Raw genomic sequence first — 23,828 nt, forward strand, 5'->3', positions numbered from 1 at the left:
TTGTTAGTGAGAAGGGCATTGCTTTGCCAGAAACCCCTTTTCTTTAGATTTCTCAGGGTCCCTGGGTCCCTCTCCAGCATCAAGAGCAGCTTTGGAAGAGGATCAGGATGGCCAGTGACTCTCTGGCTACCACGGCCCAGGTGTGTCAGAGAGGTAAGAAGGGTCTGGGATCTTGGACAGACTGGGACAGTGGGAGAAATTCCTGAGATGGCTCCACCCAGCTTGGAAACCACTCAAGGCCTGCAGGGAAGTTTAGCCATCAGGGTGCTCATGAGACGCGGTTTGGGCTGCAACTCGGACCTGCTGGGACCCAGGGGTCACCATGAGCCAGGCCACCTCCACCCCTGGGTCAGCTCATCTCCTGCCTCTCTCCTTCAGATCTGTCTCCTGCCTCTCTCCTTCAGATCTGTCTCCTGCCTCTCTCCTTCAGATCTGTCTCCTGCCTCTCTCCTTCAGATCTGTCTCCTGCCTCTCTCCTTCAGATCTGTCTCCTGCCTCTCTCCTTCAGATCTGTCTCCTGCCTCTCTCCTTCAGATCTGTGAGTAACCAGGGCGTGGAGGCCCAGGAAAAGTCAGACAGCAAGATCTTATTTAAATGCTGTGACTCCACCCCCAAAGGCTTTGGGAGCTATAAAGAGACTTAGGGGAGCTCAGTCTCCAAAGCAGAGCTTCGGCAAGCACAGTGGGAATCCGCACCATGCCCTGGGCTCTGCTCCTCCTGACCCTCCTCACTCACTCTGCAGGTGAGAGTGGACCTTACCCAGGGACACGGGGGATCCACACCCACCTCTGTTACAGCTCCTCCGCTCCCTGGCTCAGTGGACTCTGATCCCGCTCTCACATTCCTTTCTGTCCCCCTTACAGTGCCAGTGGTCCAGGCAGGGCTGACTCAGCCACCCTCAGTGTCCAAGGGCTTGAGACAGACGGCCACGCTCACCTGCACTGGAAACAGCAACAATGTTGGCAACCAGGGAGCAGCTTGGCTGCAGCAGCACCAGGGCCACCCTCCCAAACTGCTGTCCTACAGGAATAACAACCGGCCCTCGGGGATCTCAGAGAGATTCTCTGCATCCAGGTCAGGAAACACAGCCTCCCTGACCATCACCGGAGTCCAACCTGAGGATGAGGCTGACTATTACTGCTCAGCATGGGACAGCAGCCTCAGTGCTCACACAGTGCCTCAGGCCAGTGGGGAAGTGAGATAAAAACTCAGGAGCTCCCTTGGCCTCACTGAACACGTGGGGACCTCACAGAGCACTGTTTAAACTGGACTCCCCCCCAAAAGACAAGGGATGCATTCACAATAGTGTACACTATTTAGGACTGTTAAAAATAGGAACATGAAGTGAAATTAGCAAGCCTGCCTTATTAACAAATGTGTGTAGGGAGCATCATTGTTTATTAGTAGTTACATGTATATAAAACTAGTGCATGAACATACACATGCACTAGCAGTTTGTAAAAAAGAAACACTAGGTTTAACTAAGGAAATATTTCTTATTCCCGAGTTTTCTTATCCATTCCATTTGAAGATTCTGGCATCAATGCCCTGAAGGTGCAGCTCTCTGGCCTTAAGAGTCCATTCAGCCGGGCCACCAGCAGCCCCTCCCTTCTGTGGCCTGCTTATGCCATCTTCTCATTAGAATCCCCTTCCCCTCTTGCCACAGGGATCCCGAGACGACTCCTCCAGATCCAAACGTGTCCACCACATTTGGTGGAGGCCTCCTGAGCCCCACATTACTGTGCACCTCAACACCCGCACACTGAAAACAGTGTTCCCAGGCGTGCTCTTCTTTTGCCTCATCGCCGTCCTCTAACAGCCATGGGCAGTGTGTGGAGAGAGCAGGTGAAGTTGGAGCTCTGGGCTACAGTTGACAGAGATGTTGACAGTTTGAGAAACAGAAAAAAGCTATATAGCTGTTTACAGGATAATTTTCCATCAAGATAAAAGTCCATGCATGAGAGCATCGCTCTTCCAGTGATGGGTGCGTGGAGGATCCTTCTCACTCTGTTGTTGGGTAGTGACACCTGGAAAACCTCCTGCTTTATCCGCTATGCAGACAGCTGGTAAAGCAGTCGGCTGACTCTACGGAAGTTGACCAAACAGTGTCCTCACTGATGTGTGACTTTTCTCCACCTGTGGGGCCCCACTGCCCTGTCACCTCCTGAGTCTGCCTTTCCCATTGCGTTGCTTTAGATTTGAGGCATCTCCCCCTTATCTCTTTAAAGTCTTTGCCCAAGTCTGGTTCAGGAAGTGCTGATACGCGGTGAGAACCCAGGGTGTATATGGATGGAGTGATTCTGCTCCTAGGAGAGCCTGGCCAGGGGATATCACGCAGCTTGTGGGCATCCTCCCCACAGTGGGGCTTCTGGAGACAGAGCTCTGAGGCGTCCCCACCACACCCTGGGGCCTTTCTCCCCCAGTTCTTTATAAATGGGCATTTGTCAGGGCTTTAGAGGAAGAGGCCGCTGAGGTCACACAAGACCTGCCTTCTTACTCTGGCTCACAAGGCACAAGTGAGCTGAGACCCCAGACTCTGTGTCAGTGCTGTGGTCACTTGGTCAGAGCTCACTGTCTTGTCTAAGGGAAGCTCGAGAAATGTGGGTAGCTTTGACGCAGTCTGGCACCAGCCGCTCCCATCCGGAAGCACTGGGAAGGTGCTGATGGCTGTTTACTCTGCTGCACCCTGGGCAGGAGGCTGATCATCATCGCAGACCTAGGATAATAGCCTCAGAGCTGAAATATTCCTCCTGGCCCTGAGAAAAGTGGGCTAAGGTTCTCCCTTCTGCTTGCGTTACCCAGTGGTTTCCTTCCCTTTCATCACCTGTGACCAACCATGTGCTCATTGGGGATACTCATGCTGTCATTTCCGGCACAAGAACCCAAAGATCTAAGACCATAAAATGCATTTGGTCTTTCACGCTGTCTATTCCCATCGGGGCAGACATCTCTCCATTAATATATTTTATTTAATTTTCTTGTCTAATATTTTCTGAGCAGTGATGAGTAATGAGTGAGGTAAGGGGTACCTTTGCATTTTTTTTGGTCTCAGGGAAAATGTCCTCCATACAATAAGTCGCTGACTCTGGACCAAGATATGTGTGTGTGTGTGTGTGTGTGTGTGCGCGCGTGCGCGTGTGCACACACATGCACACGTGCACACACGTGTGTTGCCATATCATAAACAGATTTATCTATTTCTGTATTCTTAACTGATTTTTATTAGGGATAGATGTTAAAATTTGCCAAACTCATTAAGAATCTATTAATACAATATGATCTTTTGTTGTGATATAATAATACGGTATTATACCAAACCTTTATTAATGTTGAAGTCAACCATTATTTTAAGTATAAATTCCACTTCACAATGGTGTAGAAATTTGTAAATCTGCTGTTGAAATCAGTCAGTTCCTCAAATTTCCTGGCTCAAGTGAACCTCCCACCTCAGCTCCTTGAGTAGTTGGGATTACTAGTGGGTGCCACCATGCCTGGCTAATTAAAAACAAATTTTATTTGTCTCAACATATTGCCCAGTCTGGTCTTGAACTCCTGGGCACAAGCGATCCTCCTGCCTCAGCCCCTCAAATGAGTTAGCTAACATTTTATTTTAAATGTTCGCATTAATATGTTTATTTTATTTTTACAATTTTAACTTTTATTTTAAATTCAGGTGGTACATGTGCAAGTTTGTTCCAAGGCTATATTGTGTGATGTTGAGGTGTATAATTTTATCTTTCTAAATTGTTCTTAATACATATTTTTAGTTTAAATTTCAACTTTTATTCTCGATACAGCAGGTACATGTGCGGGTGTGTTACATGGGTGTATTGCACCCGGGTAGTGAGCATTGTACCCAACAGGTAGTTTTTACACCATTCCCTCCTCTCCCTCCCCATTTTAGTAGTGCCCAGTGTCTATTGTTCTCATGTTTATGTCCATGTGTGCTCAATGTTTATCTCCCACTTAAAAATGAGAACATGTAGTATTTGACTTTCTGTCCCTGTGTTAGTTTGCCTAGGATTATGTCCTCCTGCTCCATCCATGTTGCTTCAAAGGACATTATTTTACTCCTTTTTATGGCTGCATAGTATTCCACGGGGGATATAAACTATATTTTCTTTATCCAATCCACCAATGACGGGCACCTAGGTGGATCCTGTGTCTTTGGTATTGTGAATAGTGTGGTGGTGAATTTACAAGTGCATCTGGCCTTTGGGTATAATGATCTATTTGTCTTTGGATAGATACCCTGTAATGGGATTGCTGGGTCAAATTGTAGTTCTGTTTTAAGTTCTTTGAGAAGTCTCCAAACTGCTTTCCACAATGGCTGAAATAATTTCCATCCCACCAACGGTGTATACATGTTTTCTTTACTGTACAACCTTCTCAGCTGTTTTTTTTTTTACTCTAATTATAGCCATCCTGACTGGTGTGGCAGGATGGCATCTCATCGTGGCTTTGATTTGCGTATCTTGATGATTAGTGATGATGAGCATTTCTCCACAGTTTTGTTGGCCACCAATTTAGTGCAGTTTTAAGTTCATAGTAAAATAGAGAGGAAGGTAGAAAGATATCCCGAATCCTTCCTGACTCCACACACGTCCACCCTACCCCTTATCAATGGGTCCCACCAGAAATGTACACGTTCTGTAATTGATGAACCACATTGCCAGGTCATCATCACCACAAGTCAGTAGCTTCCTTAAGGAATTTATCTCGTTGATGCACATTCTATGGCTATGGGTTTGGGCAAATATATAATGACATATATCCATCATTACAGTATCATGCAGTGTATTGTCACTTCTCTAAAAATCTGATTTGTCTGTCTCCCCCTAATCTTTGGAACTCGATAACCTTTCTACTTTTTTCCTTTGTTTCACTGTAACATACTTGGAATGATTTCCCCCTTTTTGAACTGTAATATACTTGGAATCATGTATCATGTCACTTTGCAGGTCAGCTTCTTTTACTTGTTAATAAGCATTTAAGTTTCTTCCATGTCTGTTCATGCTCTGATAGTGTGTTGTCCATAAATATGTGGAATATATTAATATAAAGTACTTTGGAGCTGATCAGAGCACTGGCCATTCAGGTTTTTCAATTACTGTTTGTTAAATGACAGTGAACAGTCAGATGACAGGAAGTCTTAGACCCCCCAAGAACACAGAAGATGGACTGAGGATGGGAGGATCACCGAGGACTGCACTGGGTGCTCTCATGGAGGGCTCAGTAGGGGCGTCCTCTAGTTTCAGTGAGCCTGGGCTGTGATGGGCACTCAGAGAAGGGTCCTCTCTAGCCTACCAGAGCCCCTGCTCACAGTCCTACCAGCTGTCCCGGCAGCTTTCCCTCACAGGACCTTCCGTGGGGCAGACAGAGTCTCGCTGCCTGTTAGCCCTTCCTACCCACAAGACCCTCAGCAAACCATCCTTATTCAGTGCTCAGGGAGAGGTGGGTCAGACAGCAGCTGGGGCCACATCGGTATGACCAGCTCCTCCTGACTGAGGCCCCCAGCAGGGAATAAGCTCAATCCATCCCACTGGACCACAGGGGACTGTGCCCACCATGGCCTGGATCGCTCTCATGCTTGTCCTCCTCACTCCCTGCACATGTAGGGCCAAGGCCTAGAGTCCTGGGGCAGTTCCCAGCTTGTATCAGCCCCTCTGGCTCAGACCCGCCAACAGCTTAACCCTGACACCTGCTTCCACAGTGCAAATGTTTGCATTTCCAGGTTCCCTCTCCGAGGCTGGGCTGACCCAGGTGTCCTCACTCCCAGCATCTTCATGCAGCTCAAACACACTCACCTGCCCTCAGAGCATCGGCTTTCATATCGGTGGCAAAAATCTATCCCCCACAGAATCCAGGGAGCCCTCCACCTATGTTCTGAGATTCTGCTTACTCTGAAATGACTACCAGGCCTCTGGGGTCCCCAGACAATTCTCTGGGTTGAGAGGCTCCTCCAGAGGCTCAAGTTCTTTGGTCCTCTCTGGTCTTCACTTTGAGGATGGGGCTGATCACCTCTCTCAGATGGGCTGACAGGGCATGGCTTACACCGTGCTGTAGGCCAGTGGGAAAATCCCCTCTGCTTGTGCTGCCTGGGCTCCCACTAGGCCCCTGCTGTTTTTGACAACAGCCAGCACTGGTGGTGACAGCTTCAGCCATGTATGCCCCACGGTGAGAGTCTGCAGCCCTTCCACACACTGTCACTTGCAGAATGTCTGCATCATTGCTAATAGCACATTCTGAGCCTCCTCACGCTTATGTGGGCAACAATTTTGTTTTCGAGACGTGCGCATGATACAGGAGATTTATTTACCAAATAAATTTGTTAGGAATCCAATTATAATTAGAAGATATTCGTTAGTGATCGGGGGAAATATCTGGTATAATTAAAATAGAATTTGATGAAAATATAAAGAAGTAAATAATGAAGATGTGGGCAGAGAGTCTGGAAACCCCAAGGGAGATGGAAAACCATGGCCAGCAAGAGTGGGGTTGGTGATGTCCCTGCAGGGTGGCAGGCATAGAGTAGGGGAGGCAGAAGCCAGCTGTGGATTCTTCCAGGCTGTGACGACTCCTCGTGAGGGCAGCTGGGGCGTAAGCCGTCCAACCACACCCGCCTCCTTGCTCAGGGTGGGAAAAGGCATCAGAAGAAGCCTGACCTTCCTGGCGTGCTCAGCTGTGTCAGTCAATAAAGTAGAGGGTTGTGATTCTATGGCCATTAGGGGCCTCTGTGGGTCTGACAAGAGAGAAGTTTCCCAGGAGGCAACCGGCTGAGCCTGCTGTCTTGGGACTGGCTGCAATTACTCCATGAGTGTGTGACTGTCCTGTAGCTGGAACTGCTCTAGTCCTATAGGAATGATAAAAGTTATTTCTTCCTTTTCCACCCCAAATGGAAGTCCTCTCCAAAGAAGAGTCCAACCCTCAATCACAGCACAGGTCAGAACTGGAAAGAGAGCATGACAGCAACACATTTGCAGGAGGGGATTCAACTGCACAAAGATGAAGAGAAAGGCTAGAAAAGACCCAGGCATCCCCAGGCCACACTGTGGACCCCAGGAAGCGGTGCTGGGCATCCCGGCATGGATCCATGGGTATTCACTGGTAATGTACAATCCACATGAGAACGCTGCCTGCTAGGTTCTGGCCCTCACATGCAATGAGATTGTTGATGCCTCCTCACCCCACGGAGAACTCCTGACCTGCCACCTGCTTCCATTCTGAACTGACAAGCAGCAGCAACAGCAGCAACAAAGTCAGCACAGTTTAGGTCTCTGCCAGTAGCGACCACAACATTGGGAAGGGAAAGTGGGGATAGAGATCTGTGACTAAGAGGGGTGCTGTGAAGTGTGCTGTGAAGGTGAGGAGTGTTGGACGGTTTCACATTGGAAGTCACATGAGGATGACAGATGGCAGGTGTGTGAGCGCAGAGGCTTCACGGAACTGGGACTGGACTGTGCTGTGGCCAGGTCATTCTCCCCATGGGTTCTCTGTGCCCATCCAGTGCCTCACAGTCTCAGGCATTCACTCCACCCGCTTCTGCAGGTGCCTGGGGCCTCCCCTGGCGGGCAGGTCTTTCTATGCAGATCCCAGGTGAACCAGACCAAAGTGTCCTTCCTTCTGCCACGGATGCTCCTCCTTCCCCTGCTCCTCCTCATGTTACCTTTTCAACCTCTCCAGGGGACCCCAAACCTCAGAGCTCCTGTCCCTCAGTGCATTTACCAGCTCTCCCCAGCCCTAATACCCTGTCATTTTCAGGCACATGAAGAGCATCCTGACTTCCCCTGGGACCCGGTGAGCAGCCCACTCTCGTTTGGCCAGTTTCCCAGTCACAGCCCTGCCCCTGGACCACACTCCTCCATGCCCCTCTGAATGCATTTTTTTTTTCTTTTTTGTCTCTCCTCTCACCTGTACCTAAGTGTCATGCTGTCTTTGTCCAGAACCAGGATGCAGAGCCTGGCTCACTTCCATGCAATGAACACAGGGAATGGGTAACAGTCACCTACGGAGAAGGGGCCCCTCCCAAGGTAATCAATGTGTGGCATTTCATGTTCCTCCTCCCAAATGTCCTCATTCCATTCCTCACTTATACAAAGAGGTCACATTTGAGGTAGACACAAAACGAGGAGGGAACTCATAGTCTACGACGGCCTTCACATCTGAGAAGCCTCCTTGGCAGTGCTTGTTTCTTCACAGCATAAACCATACTCTGATGAATGAACATAGACTTTTGTCCTAAAATATATCTTCATTTCTTTGTCATGTGCCATTTTAGGCATTAATTGCCTTTTAAGGTACCCTTCCTATATCTGAAAAGCACACACTTTATGAATCTCTGAGTCTTCCTGCAGAAGCTAAATGTCTGATATTTTCCAGGAACATGTAAATATGTCATTGAAAATATTTCAGTAAAGGAGCGGATAATGCCATAAAATAGAATTAAAAATACGTGGAGATAATATGACAACACAATTGCAGATGTCAGGTGTAATAAAAGAAAACTTGAAAAAAAAATACAGTTGATAATCTTGGTCCTCCTCCACAAATTCCCCAAATGTAGAAGACTGGGGGGAAAAGGTTGGAAAAGTTCTCTTTGATGTCCTTGATCTTGGACATCATGTCGTGGCCATGGAAAGGGGAATAAAAGTCAATTGGAGGGAGAATGAGGAAGGAGGTATTGTAGGTTAGAGGAGAAAGTGTGAAGTTGTTAACAATCAAAGTGGCCCTGAGTGGGTGAGGACATAATGCCCACGCCCAGGTGACACCACCCATGACACAGCACCGTCCTCATTACTAATGCACCCATGGTGTGACCACTACAATGGTCTGAGGGTGGAGTCCCCTCAGTGATCTTCATATGACTTTGTCACCTGCCATCAAGCAGAGGTAGTAGCTTTTAAAACATACTTTTCACCAATACTTGCATAATGTGTTGAATACATAAATTACTGTTTCCTCAAATGTAAAATGAGTGTTAGTGCCTTTGTATCCCCTTAAAGTAGCAGCCGTTCTTATAGCTCCATGTTAATTATTTAATGCATCATTCCCACACAGTCCCCCATGATAGCACAGCCTGCTGCTCAAGCATTGCAGAGTTTCCTTGCATGTTGACATCTGCGTCACTACCTGGCACCTGGCTTTCCAAAGCAGAGAAACTAACGCTCATCACAGGATCCTAAGCAAGTCCTAGAAAATACCTCCTATGAGAGCAGCATAACATCCAACTGCTCCACAAATAAGAACTTCAAAGTTATATTTTCTTTCTTTCTTTCTTTTTTCTTTTTTTTGAGAGGGAGTCTCGCTCTGTCGCCCAAGCTGGAGTGCAATGGCACGATCTCTGCTCACTGCAAACTCCGCCTCCTGGGTTCACGCCATTCTCCTGCCTCAGCCTCCCTAGTAGCTGGGACTACAGGCACCCACCAATACTCCCGGCTAATTTTTGTATTTTTAGTAGAGACGAGGTTTCACCGTATTAGCTATGATGGTCTCGATCTCCTGACCTCGTGATCCGCCTTCCTCAGCCTCCCAAAGTGCTGGGATTACAGGCGTGAGCCACCGCACCTGGCCTATATTCACTTTTTTAAACCTTACCCAGAAAGCCAATCCATCACCAGCTGTAGAGATTCTCTCCAAGCCTCCTTCAAAACTACCTGGTCTATTGACTTTCTATTCTACCTTCCTGAAACTTACTGATTAAGGGCTCTAATGAAATTTTCCCCTGACTGACACCTGGGCCCACCCCTCTCCGTGTCCTCAGAGTCTTTCTGCTCCCCTGGTGTCTCTGATGGTGAAATCTGACCCCTGGTCCCAGGGTTCCTCCCTCTTCCTGCCTGAAGTGCTGGGTCTCCTCTCAGTGAAGGGCCCATGACCTCACCCTATGTGGTCCTTCCTGGGAAAGGCAGAGACCTTGCCTCTGTTTCCTTCAAACAGAGCCCGTTTTCCCTGATACTCATCACCTCCAACAACACAAAGTGAATCTCAATGTCTTAACCAGAGTGCTGGCTCTATTGGGTTTTTGCTCATCTGAACAAGTTTGAAAGTTTAAAAGTACAGTCAGCACTGGATGCTGAGCAGAGACCCCCTGGACAGCGGCTAGAATTGTGAGGCTTTCAGGACGGAAGAACAGGGAGCCTGGGCACCAGCACCTGCCCAGGGTCAATGTGACTTATGCATCCACCAGAGGGCGCTGTGGTTCAAGCCCTGCTCAGGCTCCCCAGCTCCTCAGCTGTTTTCCCGGGACCTGCAGGTGTTCTGTGCCCTCCACAGGGTGTAGCCCCTTCTCCTTGAATAGCGTCTTCATTTCTCAGCCAGAGCCAGTCTGAAGTCAAAGGAGGGGCTTGTGCAGGTTCCAGAAAAGGAGACATTTGCATGGAGACCTCCCACCTTGAACATTACAGTGAAAGATAAGAAGGGCTGGTGGCTGCTTCCTGGCTGTGGCTCAGAAAGCAGAGCCTGGGGCGTCTCCACCATGGCCTGGGCTCCACTCCTCCTCACCCTCCTCGCTCACTGCACAGGTGGCTGCCCGCAGGGAATTCAGGGAGGGCTCCTGGATGTCACCTGGGGTGATGACCTCTGCCTTCTCCCTGGGAACCTGCCCTGAGCTGTCCTCACTGATCTCTGTTTTGCTTCTCCTTGCAGGGTCTTGGGCTGAGGTTGTGTTCACTCAGCCCCATTCTGTGTCGGGGTCTCCGGGGCAGACGGTCACCATCTCCTGTACCCGCAGCAGTGGCAGCATTGACAGTAAATATGTGCAGTGGTACCAGCAGCGCCCGGGCAGTGCCCCCACCACAGTGATTTACAAAGATAACCAAAGACCCTCTGGGGTCCCTGATCACATTCTGAGCCTCCTCACGTTTATGTGGGCAACAATTTCATTTCCAAGACATGCACATGATACAGGAGATTTATTTACCAAATAAATTTGTTAGGAATCCAATTATAATTAGAAAATATTCATCAGTGATCGGGGGAAATATCTGGTATAATTAAAGTAGAATTTGGTGAAAATATAAAGAAGTAAATAATGAAGATGTGGGCAGAGAGTCTGGAAACCCCAAGGGAGATGGAAAACCATGACCAGCAACAGTGGGGTTGGTGATGTCCCTGCAGGGTGGCAGGCATAGAGTAGGGGAGGCAGAAGCCAGCTGTGGATTCTTCCAGGCTGTAACGACTCCACGTGAGGGCAGCTGGGGCGTAAGCAGTCCAACCACACCCGCCTCCCTTCCTCAGGGTGGGAAAAGGCATCAGAAGAAGCCTGACCTTCCCGGCGTGCTCAGCTGTGTCAGTCAATAAAGTAGAGGGTTGTGATTCTATGGCCATTAGGGGCCTCTGTGGGTCTGACAAGAGAGAAATTTCCCAGGAGGCAACCGGCTGAGCCTGCTGTCTTGGGACTGGCTGCAATTACTCCATGAGTGTGTGACTGTCCTGTAGCTGGAACTGCTCTAGTCCTATAGGAATGATAAAAGTTATTTCTTCCTTTTCCACCCCAAATGGAAGTCCTCTCCAAAGAAGAGTCCAACCCTCAATCACAGCACAGGTCAGAACTGGAAAGAGAGCATGACAGCAACACATTTGCAGGAGGGGATTCAACTGCACAAAGATGAAGAGAAAGGCTAGAAAAGACCCAGGCATCCCCAGGCCACACTGTGGACCCCAGGAAGCGGTGCTGGGCATCCCCGCATGGATCCATGGGTATTCACTGGTAATGTACAATCCACATGAGAACGCTGCCTGCTAGGTTCTGGCCTTCATATGCAATGAGATTGTTGATGCCTCCTCACCCCATGGAGAATTCCCGACCTGCCACCTGCTTCTATTCTGAACTGACAAGCAGCAGCAACAGCAGCAACAAAGTCAGCACAGTTCAGGTCTCTGTCAGTAGCGACCACAGCATTGGGAAGGGAAAGTGGGGACAGAGATCTGTGACTAAGAGGGGTGCTGTGAAGTGTGCTGTGAAGGTGAGGAGTGTTGGATGGTTTCACATTGGAAGTCACATGAGGATGACAGATGGCAGGTGTGTGAGCGCAGAGGCTTCACAGAACTGGGACTGGACTGTGCTGTGGCCAGGTCATTCTCCCCATGGGTTCTCTGTGCCCATCCAGTGCCTCACAGTCTCAGGCATTCACTCCACCTGCTTCTGCAGATGCCTGGGGCCTCCCCTGGCAGGGGAGGGCAGGTCTTTCCATGCAGATCCCAGGTGATCCAGACCAAGGTGTCCTTCCTTCTGCCACGGATGCTCCTCCTTCCCCTGCTCCTCCTCATGTTGCCTTTTCAACCTCTCCAGGGGACCCCAAACCTCAGAGCTCCTGTCCCTCAGGGCATTTACAAGCTCCCCCCAGCCCTAATACCCTGTCATTTTCAGGCACATGAAGAGCATCCTGACATCACCAACCCCACTGTTGCTGGTCATGGTTTTCCATCTCCCCTGGGGTTTTCAGACTCTGCCCACATCTTCATAATTTAGTTCTTATATTTTCATCAAATTCTATTTTAATTATACCAGATATTTCCATACCCTGACCTGATCACTGATGAATATCTTCTAATTATAATTGGGTTCCTAAGAAACTTATTTGGTAAATAAATCTCCTGTATCATGTGCACATCTTGGGAAGGAAAGTGAGGAGGCTCAGAATGTGTTATTATCAATGATGCAGGCATTCTGCAAGTGATAGTTGCATGGAAGCGCTGCAGACTCTCCCAGTAGGGCATACGTGACTGAGGCTGTCACCACCTAAGAGCCCACTCTCCTTTGGTCAGTTTCCCAGTCACAGCCTTGCCCTGGACCACACTCCTCCATGCCCCTCTGAATGCATTTTTCTTCTTTTTTGTCTTTGCTTCTCCTCTCACCCCTACCTAAGTGTCACACTGTCTTTGTCCAGAACCAGGATGCAGAGCCTGGCTCACTTCTGTGCAATGAACACAGGGAATGGGTAACAGTCACCTACGGAGAAGGGGCCCCTCCCAAGGTAATCAATGTGTGGCATTTCATGTGCCCCCTCCCAAATGTCCTCATTCCATTCCTCACTTATACAAAGAGGTCACATTTGAGGTAGACACAAAACGAGGAGGGGACTCATGGTCTACGATGGCCTTCACATCTGAGAAGCCTCCTTGGCAGTGCTTGTTTCTTCACAGCATAAACCATACTCTGATGAACATAGACTTTCATCCTAAAATATGTCTTCATTTCTTTGTCATGTGCCATTTTAAGCATTAATCACCTTTTAAGGTACCCTTCCTATATCTGAAAAGCGCACACTTTATGAATCTCTGAGTCTTCCTGTAGAAGCTCAAGGTCTGATATTTTCCGGGAACATGTAAATATGTCATTGAAAATATTTCAGTAAAGGAGAAGATAATCCCATAAAACAGAATTAAAAATATGTGGAGATAATATGAGAACACAATCGCAGATGTCAGGTGTAATAAAAGAAAACTTGAAGAAAAGTAAAGTTGGTAATCCTGGTCCTCCACAAATTCCCCAAATGTACAAGTTTGGGGGGAAATGTTGGAAAAGTTCTCTTTGATGTCCTTGATCATGGACATCATGTCGTGGCCATGGAAAGGGGAATAAAAGTCAATTGGAGGGAGAATGAGGACAGAGGTACTGTAGGTTAGAGGAGAAAGTGTGAAATTGTTAACAATCAAAGTGGCCCTGAGTGGGTGAGGACATAATGCCCATGCCCAGGTGACACCACCCATGACACAGCACCGTCCTCATTACTAATGCACCCATGGTGTGACCACAACAATGGTCTGAGGGCGGAGTCCCCTCAGTGATCTTCATATGACTTTGTCACCTGCCATCAAGCAGAGGTAGTAGCTTTTAAAATACACTTTTCACTCATACTTGCATTATGTGTTGAATACATAAATTACCGTTTCCTCAAATGTAAAATGAGTGTTAGTGCCTTTGTATCCCCTTAAAGTAGCAGCTGTTCTTATAGCTCCACGTTAATTATTTAATGCATCATTCCCACAGAGGACCCCATGATAGCACAGCCTGCTGCTCAAGCATTGCAGAGTTTCCTTGCATGTTGACATCTGCATCACTACCTGGCACCTGGCTTTCCAAAGCAGAGAAACTAACGCTCATCACAGGATCCTAAGCAGGTCCTAGAAAATACCTCCTATGAGAGCAGCATAACATCCAACTGCTCCACAAATAAGAACTTCAAGGTTATATTCTTTCTTTTTCTTTTTCTTTTTTTTTTTTTTTGAGACGGAGTCTCGCTCTGTCGCCCAGGCTGGAGTGCAGTGGCCGGATCTCGGCTCACTGCAAGCTCCGCCTCCCGGGTTCACGCCATTCTCCTGCCTTAGCCTCCCGAGTAGCTGGGATTACAGGTGCCCGCCACCTCGCCCGGCTAGTTTTTTGTATTTTTTAGTAGAGACGGGGTTTCACCGTGTTAGCCAGGATGGTCTCGATCTCCTGACCTCGTGATCCGCCCGTCTCGGCCTCCCAAAGTGCTGGGATTACAGGCTTGAGCCACCGCGCCCGGCCATCTTTTTCTTTTGAGAGGGAGTATCGCTCTGTCTCCCAGCCTGGAGTGCAATGGCACGATCTCTGCTCACTGCAAACTCTGCCTCCCGGGTTTACACCATTCTCCTGCCTCAGCCTCCCAAGTAGCTGGGACTACAGGCACCCGCCAATACTCCCGGCTAATTTTTGTATTTTTAGTAGAGACGAGGGTTCACCATATTAGCCAGGATGATCTCGATCTCCTGACCTCGTGATTCCCCTGCCTCAGCCTCCCAAAGTGCTGGGATTACAGGCATGAGCCACTGCGCCTGGCCTATATTCACTTTTTTAAACCTTACCCAGAAAGCCAATCCATCACCAGCTGTAGAGATTCTCTCCATGCCTCCTTCAAAACTACCTGGTCTATTGACTTTCTATTCTACCTTCATGAAACTTAGTGATTAAGGGCTCTAATGAAAATTTCCCCTGACTGACACCTGGGCCCATCCCTCTCTGTGTCCTCAGAGTCCTTCTGCTCCCCTGGTGTCTCTGATGGTGAAATCTGACCCCTGGTCCCAGGGTTCCTCCCTCTTCCTGCCTGAAGGGCTGGGTCTCCTCTCAGTGAAGGGCCCATGACCTCACCCTATGTGGTCCTTCCTGGGAAAGGCAGAGACCTTGCCTCTGTTTCCTTCAAACAGAGCCCGTTTTCCCTGATACTCATCACCTCCAACAACACAAAGTGAATCTCAATGTCTTAACCAGAGTGCTGGCTCTACTGGATTTTCGCTCATCTGAACAGATTTGAAAGTTTAAAAGTACAGTCAGCACTGGATGCTGAGCAGAGACCCCCTGGACAGCGGCTGGAATTGTGAGGCTTTCAGGACGGAAGGACAGGGAGCCTGGGCACCAGCACCTGCCCAGGGTCAATGTGACTTATGCATCCACCAGAGGGCGCTGTGGTTCAAGCCCTGCTCAGGCTCCCCAGCTCCTCAGCTGTTTTCCCCGGACCTGCAGGTGTTCTGTGCCCTCCACGGGGTGTAGCCCCTTCTCCTTGAATAGCGTCTTCATTTCTCAGCCAGAGCCAGTCTGAAGTCAAAGGAGGGGCTTGTGCAGGTTCCAGAAAAGGAGACATTTGCATGGAGACCTCCCACCTTGAACATTACAGTGAAAGATAAGAAGGGCTGGTGGCTGCTTCCTGGCTGTGGCTCAGAAAGCAGAGCCTGGGGCGTCTCCACCATGGCCTGGGCTCCACTCCTCCTCACCCTCCTCGCTCACTGCACAGGTGGCTGCCCGCAGGGAATTCAGGGAGGGCTCCTGGATGTCACCTGGGGTGATGACCTCTGCCTTCTCCCTGGGAATCTGCCCTGATCTGACCTCACTGATCTCTGTGTTGCTCCTCCTTGCAGGGTCTTGGGCTGAGGTTGTGTTCACTCAGCCCCATTCTGTGTCGGGGTCTCCGGGGCAGACGGTCACCATCTCCTGCACCCGCAGCAGTGGCAGCATTGACAGTAGATATGTGCAGTGGTACCAGCAGCGCCCGGGCAGTACCCCCACCACAGTGATTTACAAAGATAACCAAAGACCCTCTGGGGTCCCTGATCGGTTCTCTGGCTCCATTGACAGCTCCTCCAACTCTGCCTCCCTCGCCATCTCTGGGCTAAAGTCTGAGGAGGAGGCTGACTACTACTGTCAGTCTGCTGATGGCAGCTACAATCCCACAGTACTCCAGACCCATGGGGAAGTGAGACAAGAACTCCCCAGAGCATCCCCACCCTGAGTCAGCCTCAGCACAAAGAGTGTGCCTGTGGCTGATCCTACAGTTTAAGCCTGCGAGGAAGGGAGAGTCAGCCACAGGCCCCTGCAAAGGGTCAGTGGACCTTGTTCCTACATTGTCTCTATTTGAAAAAGTGAGATACATTTCACTTCGCATAAAATGTACAATTAAATGGTCTTATTGTGTTTACAGAATTATGCATCTATCACCATAATCTAATTTTAAAACATTTTCATCACCCCACAAAAAAAAACCCCTCACAATTAGCAGCCGCTCTTCACCTTTTCTCCCCAGCACTGGTCACTGCTAAAGACTTTCTGTGAATAGCACGCAGTTAAAGACCTAAGAAACTCAGTGATGCCAGGCAGGTAGGTTTTTTACGTGCCCAAACATGTAAGAATAAATTCCTGAAACCAAAGATAAAGACACAATTATGAAAGCAGACAGAAAGCTTTAGAAGATGTACAGAAAATCAACCCTTCAAACAATGAGAGGTATTTTATGAGTATACATCTAGACCAGAAGGCAGTGCTGTCTTCTTACAATGTCAAAAGACAGAATGAAAGAACTGTTGAGTCCTAATGCTATATCCAGGTAAAGATTTTCTTTTTCTTAAAAAAGGTAAAAAAATAAGACTTTGTCAGATGAAGAAAACCTGAAAGAATTCATCAAAAAAAAAAAAAAATCAAAACAAATCAACTCTAAAGCAAAATTTTCAGGTGGAAGACAAATGATAATGGAGAGACACATTGAACCTGAAAAATGCAGGAAGAATAACCATAAATATAGTAGTAAAAGACCAAGTTTTTAGCTCTTCAGTTCTGGAAAATATGCATATCAAAAGCTGAGTTGTAGCATCTCTGGTATAATTTCTACTTATGAAAAATATAATATATACAGATATATGACAACTTCAACCCAAAGAGGGGACTGTAAGGGGTCTACGTGACTGGGAAAATATTAGTCCTGTTATTATATCTAAATAGATCATGAATAGTTATGTGTACATGTTGTAATCTTTACAGCAACCAATGTAAAACTGTACAGAGATACTAATATAAAATCAATATAAAAATCAAAAGACCCCACTAAATAGTACCCAAAGAATCCAAAAGTAGCAGAAACAGAGTGGAGAGTAACAAAAATTATAGAGAAAAAGGAAACTTATACTAAAATTGTAACCTTAAATCCAACCATGTGAATAATTTCATTAAATGTAAATGAACTAATCACATATATTAAACACAGTTTGTCACATTGAGAAAAATAAAAAACAAGAAACAACCATGCGATTCTACAATAAACTCTAAATAGACGTATATACACAAAAGTAAAATGATAACACAAATAAACACCTAGTTAAAATGGCATAAAGCATTCCTTCAACGTTAATTGCATCATTCTGATTTTGTATATTGTGTACTGTGTTTTAAGATGTCACTCTTGGGGAAAACTGGGTGAAGTGTAACTAAACCTTTATTACATATTTTTTCACCTTAATGTGTATCTATAATTATGGTTACAGAAAACATTAAATGAAAGTAAAAGGATGGAAAAGTTTTATCGTGTAATCCTGAATTAATAACATAAACATACAATATGGATATTTCTTTCCATTTCTTTTTTTTTGTTGTTGTTGTTTTTTGAGACAGAGTCTCACTCCGTCACCCAGGCGGGAGTGCAGTGGCACAGTTTCGGCTCACTGCAACCTCTGCCTCCCAGATTCAAGCGATTCTCCTGCCTCAGCCTCCCAAGTAGCTGGGATTACAGGTGCCCGCCACCACACCGAGCTAATTTTTTTATTTTCAGTAGAGATGGGGTTTTGCCATGTGGGTGAGGCTGGTCTCGAACTTCTGACCTCAGGTGATGTGTTCACCTCGGCCTCCCAAAGTGCTGGAATTATAGGCATAAGCCACAACTCCTGGCCTTTATTGTTTTGTTTTGTTTTTGACACAGTGTCTCACTCTGTTGCCCAGGCTGGAGTGCAGTGGTGCAATCACAGCTCACTGAAGCCTCAAACTCCCAGGCTCAAGCCATCCTCCCACCTCAGCTTCACAAGTAGCTAAGCCTGTGGGCAAGCACCACCGTGCCTGGCTCATTTTATTTATTTTTTGTAGAGACAAGGTCTCACTCTGTTGCCCAGGCTGGTCTGGAACTACTGGGCTCAACTGATCCTCCTGCTTTGGCCTCCCAGATGGCAGGAATTACAGGCATAAGCCACCACACCTGGCCCAGTATAGATAATTCATGAGTAAAAAATGTAATAGTTGAAAAACAGATCAGATGTGTTCTTACTATTTCCACATAGCACAGTACTAACTATAGGACATTGGGACGTACTTGTGAATACAAAATGAAGGTTTTTAAAAAGATAAAATTTAAAAAAAAATAAGTGCCTAAAACCGACTGGTGAGGGGTTTACCCAATGCATGAGCAGTAGAAAGAATTTAAGTTTTTGCACCCAGGATATTAAAAAGCAGAAAGGTAGATTTCTTTTTTTTCCTGTTTTACTTTTTTGGGGTTACTCTATTTGATCTAATTAAAAAGCCTATTTTAAAGCTGATGGAAGACAAGTCTTCTCTAATTTAGTCCCAACGAGATTGTCTCCTCTGGGCCAACAATGCTCATCTAGAACTTGGAATTTCGATAAATCCATTCTGAGGTGAGGAGCAGCAGTACCAGAAAAGTTGATCCAGGCCATCTAGGACCCTCCGGGGAAGGGCTCAGGCCTGTCACAGAGGCCTGATAGGAACTGGGGCCCTGCAGTCAGTCTGGGACATTGCAGCTCTCCTGACACGGTCCCAGCAGCTGGGAAAACACTCAGGGTCTCCCTAGGGTTTGATCACATGGCAAGTTCCCTATTCCCTGATTGGCCCAAAGCTTTGACCTGCTAGGACCCGGGGCCTATCAAAGGCCAGGTGTCCTCTCCCCATTGGAAACCTCCCCAGGCTCAGCTCTTCTCTTCACATTCTCCTGCTGGCCTGGGAGCATCCAGGCCAAGGGGTGAGGCGGGGACAGCCCTACATTAAGTTTTTATTTCAAGGTAGAAAATCTGTCCCCTTGATTGTTTGGGAAACTCTAAAAAGACCAGGGCAGCTCAGAGTCTAAAATAGAGCTTCAGGGAGTATAGAGTCAGAGTGCAGAAACTTCTATTCCATTTACTCTCTAGCAACTTACCTAATATCAAAACCTATGGTTATGCTATGTTTACAAATATGCGTGCACATCTATGAATATGTGTTCATAAGAACATGCACATGCACCATTACGTTTAAACATGTATGCGTGTACACACCAACTGATGTAAAAATCACTGTTTCATGTACTCAATTTTCCTTTGCATTTACCCTCTTTTCTCCACTTTTTAAAATATTTATTTCTAATTTGGGGGACTACTAACTGAGATTATTTTCCATCTCACTGAAAAAACAGCTTTAGAATTTCCTTTAGAGGAGTTTTGCTGGTGGCAAATTCCATTGGGTTTTGTCTGAAAAGTAGCCATTTTCCTCTATTTTTTCTGTTTATTATATAGAAAGATAACGTATGTAAAGTAAAATGGACAGGTCTTAATTATACAGTTTGATGTGTTTTTACAAATGCAGATGCTCACGTAGCCAACAGTCCAATCCATTCTCACAACATCTCCTTTACTGCAGGATGGAGACATTCTGTCCCTGTCAACGTAAATTATCCCATCATAGCTCCCAAATACAACGTGTATGAGAGACGCCTTTCTCCTGAGGACTTCTCACAAAGTGGGGTGTCCTGTGTGTCCTGTTCCCACTGAAGAGGGCTAAATAGAAACCTAAAGTCTGAAATAAAATAGGAGGCTACCCTGACGAGGGGTCTCGCTTTGCCCTTGGACAGAGAGCAGGCAGTGGTCAAGGCCCTGGTCGGGGCAGAAGCCTCTGTCAGGACCCCCTGGCATCTGGTCACAGACACGATGGACCTGGGCCTAGGCAGAAGGGGGTGCTGCTGGTCTGCTGCGGACGACTCTGTGGGGTTGTCAACTGGGAAACCGGACACTTGAACTTGGTCTCCACGCAGGGTTCACTGGGCCAGCAGCTGGGCCCTCTCTGGGCCGTTGGAGAGCCTCAGGCCAGGCCCAGCCCAGGAACCCCTCCCAGAAATGTCACCCCACCACTGGGACTGACACTTAGGCACAGGGAGTGATTTGGTTGGGCAGAGGAAGAGGAGCACATTTGCATGAAGGGCCCCCCTTCCTCCTCTGGGACTACAGGGTGGGTAAGAAACACCTGCATCTGTCAGCCTTAGCAGAGCTCTGGGGAGTCTGCACCGTGGCCTGGACCCCACTCCTCCTCCTCACCTTGGGACACAAGCATCAAGGCTGAGGCCGTGCTGCAGGCCAGTGGGGAGGTGGGAGAAAGACCTGCTGCCCATCCAGCAATGGGGCTTCTCTGTGCATCCCCCGATTCTTGGGCAAGTCAGCTGATTAACTTTGGTTTTCATTTGTTGAGTAAAAATTTAGATTTTACAACTCACTCCAGTGAACACAGTGTGGAGAGTGTGTTCCTGTCCTCTCAATTCTACCCTCACATCCAACCCTTGGCAGTAACATATCGTTGTATTGTCTCATATTAAGAGAAATTCCTCCATACCAAGATCAGGCTGTCCTGGAAACCAAGTCCGTAATGGGTCAAAACAGGACCAGGGTCATCGTGTCTGACTCAGGACAGTCGACTCCCAAAGGTCTGTTTATCCGCCCCATTCACTGAGAACTTACTATGTGCCAGGCTCACATCCAGGGGTTCAAGGCACATGATGAAGAAGAGAGGAAGGGACCCTGTCCTCATGGAGCTGACACCGGGTGGTAGAAGAGATAAGGCAATCAAGTAAAAATGTCAATGCAACAATATGATGTCACCACGTAGTGAGGAGAGGAGAGCTCAGTTGGGGGTTGAGGAGCCATCGGAAGGTCGGGCAAGGAAGACACAGGATCTGACTCAAGTTTATGAAGAAAAGTCCAGATGCCTCAGAGAAGATGAACAGGGAAGCAGGAAGCGTGAGGGCCATGGGGCCAGCTGGGGTCATTGGAGAGAAAGGTCAGGCCTAGCCTGTGTTTGTGAGAGGAGGGACTGAAGCCTGGGTGAGGAGAGACGGCTCAGGAATAGCCTTGAAAACTGGATGGGGTGGATGCGAACCCCCTGCTGTGGGGGCCTCCATGAGCAAGGAGGCTGGGGGAGGTCCTGAGCTCATCACCATGATGGAAACTTTGACAACAGCCTCCCAGCCTCTTTCAAAGTTGTCACAGGACCCTTTTCTCTCCAAATGGCAGGGGGCGAGTCCCACTGTGAGTTTTATTTGAGGTGTCTCTTCTCCATGCCCTGTCCTGTCCCTAGGCTAAATTCCCACGCGAAAACAAGATACTGTTGAGTCTCAGGTATCACATTCACACACGATGCTCCAGAGTGAGGGAATGCACTCTGACCAACCCACCAGGAATTCTGCCTTTGAGAAAACTAGACCAGATCACTCACACCATCCTCCCTGACAGCATCATGTTGACCAGCGGGTTGTCTGATCGGTTTGGACAGCACAATGCAGATCCCTGTAGTTGCAGCTGGGGTCAGTCACATGCTCACCTCATGGCTGGGAGACTTTGGGTCCAGAGAACAGGAAAAAAGGAGGTTTGCCCACGTGATCCCACAATGTGCATCACTCTGTCATCCACTCCCATCCTTAGTTGATGTTGGATTTGTCCTATAGATGCTGGGACCTGAACAGGATCACAAGCCAGGCAATTTTTGGCTCATAAAGTTGCAGCTCAAGCTCCCTAATGTTGCTGATATTCTTCCCCCAGACCAATTTTAGACAGACACACTATTACCATGCAGGCTCTGACCTGAGATACAGGTAGTCTCAGGAGAGGGAGGGAGCAGATACACATCCCCATGATGGCCTCCTTGTCCCAGAGGCAGTAAGAAAGGCAAGGAGTTCAGGAAGCCCCAGGAGTGGCTACTGCCCACCACCACCTGTGCACCTGTCCTCCACCTGTCCCTCCCTCAGGCGAGAAGCAGCCTGAGGGCCCAGCACCTGCACCTTTCCCAATGTCCGCACACTCCAAGTGGGGCCTCCTTCTGCTCCCCTCCCTTAGCTACTGCTTTCCAGGACACCTGTGTCATTGCTGAGAGTCTACTTTTCACGGCACCCTTGTCCCAGTGGTCTGGGATCAGTGTCAGCCTGTTTAATTCAGCTCTGTCTCTGTCCTTTCAGGACACCAATCTAGCTATGAAAGCTCTAATTGAATTTTCCTTTTTTTGCCCTCAAACCTTAGATTCTCCTTCTCAGTGTCTCTCTAGAATATTTTGTCTCTACCCAGTAATGTCAAGTTATGTTCAGGACTACGACCACTTCTTTCCCCAAATTCTGCACCTTCTTTTCAGTTCTCCTTCCCTCTTATGGCTTATTTTCCACTAACCAGATGATGCCAAACATTTTCTATTTTACCTCCTTCATGAATTAAAAAAGAAAAGCATTTATCTACAGCCCATTGTCACAAAGAAAGGAACAGACGAGAGAGATCTTCTAGAAAAATACAGGGTGAACAAGGAAAAGGTTTTAATTCCTCGTAGGAACTACTCCATGATCCAAGAAAATAAATTCCAGAGATTCAAGAGTTCACTCCATAGAAACAAGAGTGTAAATACAGTAGGTAGTACATTTTCTTGGTTTTCTCAATGAATAACCTCAAAAGGATTAGAGTATGATTATAAAAGAGACGATATATTACTTTCAAAAATGTAAGATGAACATGTCAAAAATTTTAATCAATTCATATTTCTGAAAAGACCAGTAAAATGGTAAATAATTTTAAAGAACACTTTAAAACACACTATTCCACCAGGGCAGGACCTGTGAGGATAATTTCCTGTGTTAGAGAAACACTGTCCTAAAAAATAATAATAGAACTCTAAGCTCTGAATTTATCTTCTCCTGTAAGACAAAATCTACAAAGTGACAGGATCCCTTTTATATACATTATCTAGCAAAGTATCTATAGATTTGGGACACTCCTGTCTCACACCTCCCATCCTGGCTGTCCTCAGGTGGAATCTACTCTCCTTCTGCCCATGTCGCAGCCTTCTGCATGCTTCTCTCTGCTGACACATGGCTTCTCCCTGCCTTCCTTTCCAGCAGCCCTAACAGATCAGGCCCTGCCAGTGAGTAAGCTCCTGGCCCCAGGAACCACATTGGATGTTACTGGATTTCTCAGGTGCTTGCCCTGCCAGGGACTCTCTGAATCACGATCCCTCTATTCCTGGGAATTCTGTTCTCCTGGATTCTGTTATTCAGCTCTGTGTTTCTCACTCCATATCTACTTTGTGAATTTCTCTACATCTTCACCTGAATCCCAGGAAGCTTGAGGACATGCTGATACTTCCTCAGTTCTCATGTCACACCCTGTTCCCTCTTCCTCTATGATCCCACCACGTCATCCTGCATCAGAACCCTGAGTGCAGCAGAGGCTTCTCTGGCCTCCTTACCCCCAATGGTAGAAGGGAGGAAGGGAGACCCCCTGTGCCTTTCCATCCTTGTGCTCCCATTAGGGTCAGCATGAAGCAGAGATGA

General features: G+C 47.5%; 1 gene segment (V, D, J or C); it reads left to right on the plus strand.

Moving 5' to 3' along the window:
• The first annotated feature begins 233 nt into the window (after nucleotides 1-233).
• On the plus strand, nucleotides 234-1,816 carry LOC112426482 (immunoglobulin lambda variable 10-54-like). The segment is given in 3 exon segments: nucleotides 234-742; nucleotides 864-1,195; nucleotides 1,667-1,816. Coding segments are annotated over 3 exon segments (528 nt in total).
• The last annotated feature ends 22,012 nt before the right edge of the window (nucleotides 1,817-23,828 follow it).

This window comes from Macaca nemestrina, chromosome 15 (assembly GCF_043159975.1).
Source record: "Macaca nemestrina isolate mMacNem1 chromosome 15, mMacNem.hap1, whole genome shotgun sequence".
Classification (NCBI taxonomy): Eukaryota; Metazoa; Chordata; class Mammalia; order Primates; family Cercopithecidae; genus Macaca; species Macaca nemestrina.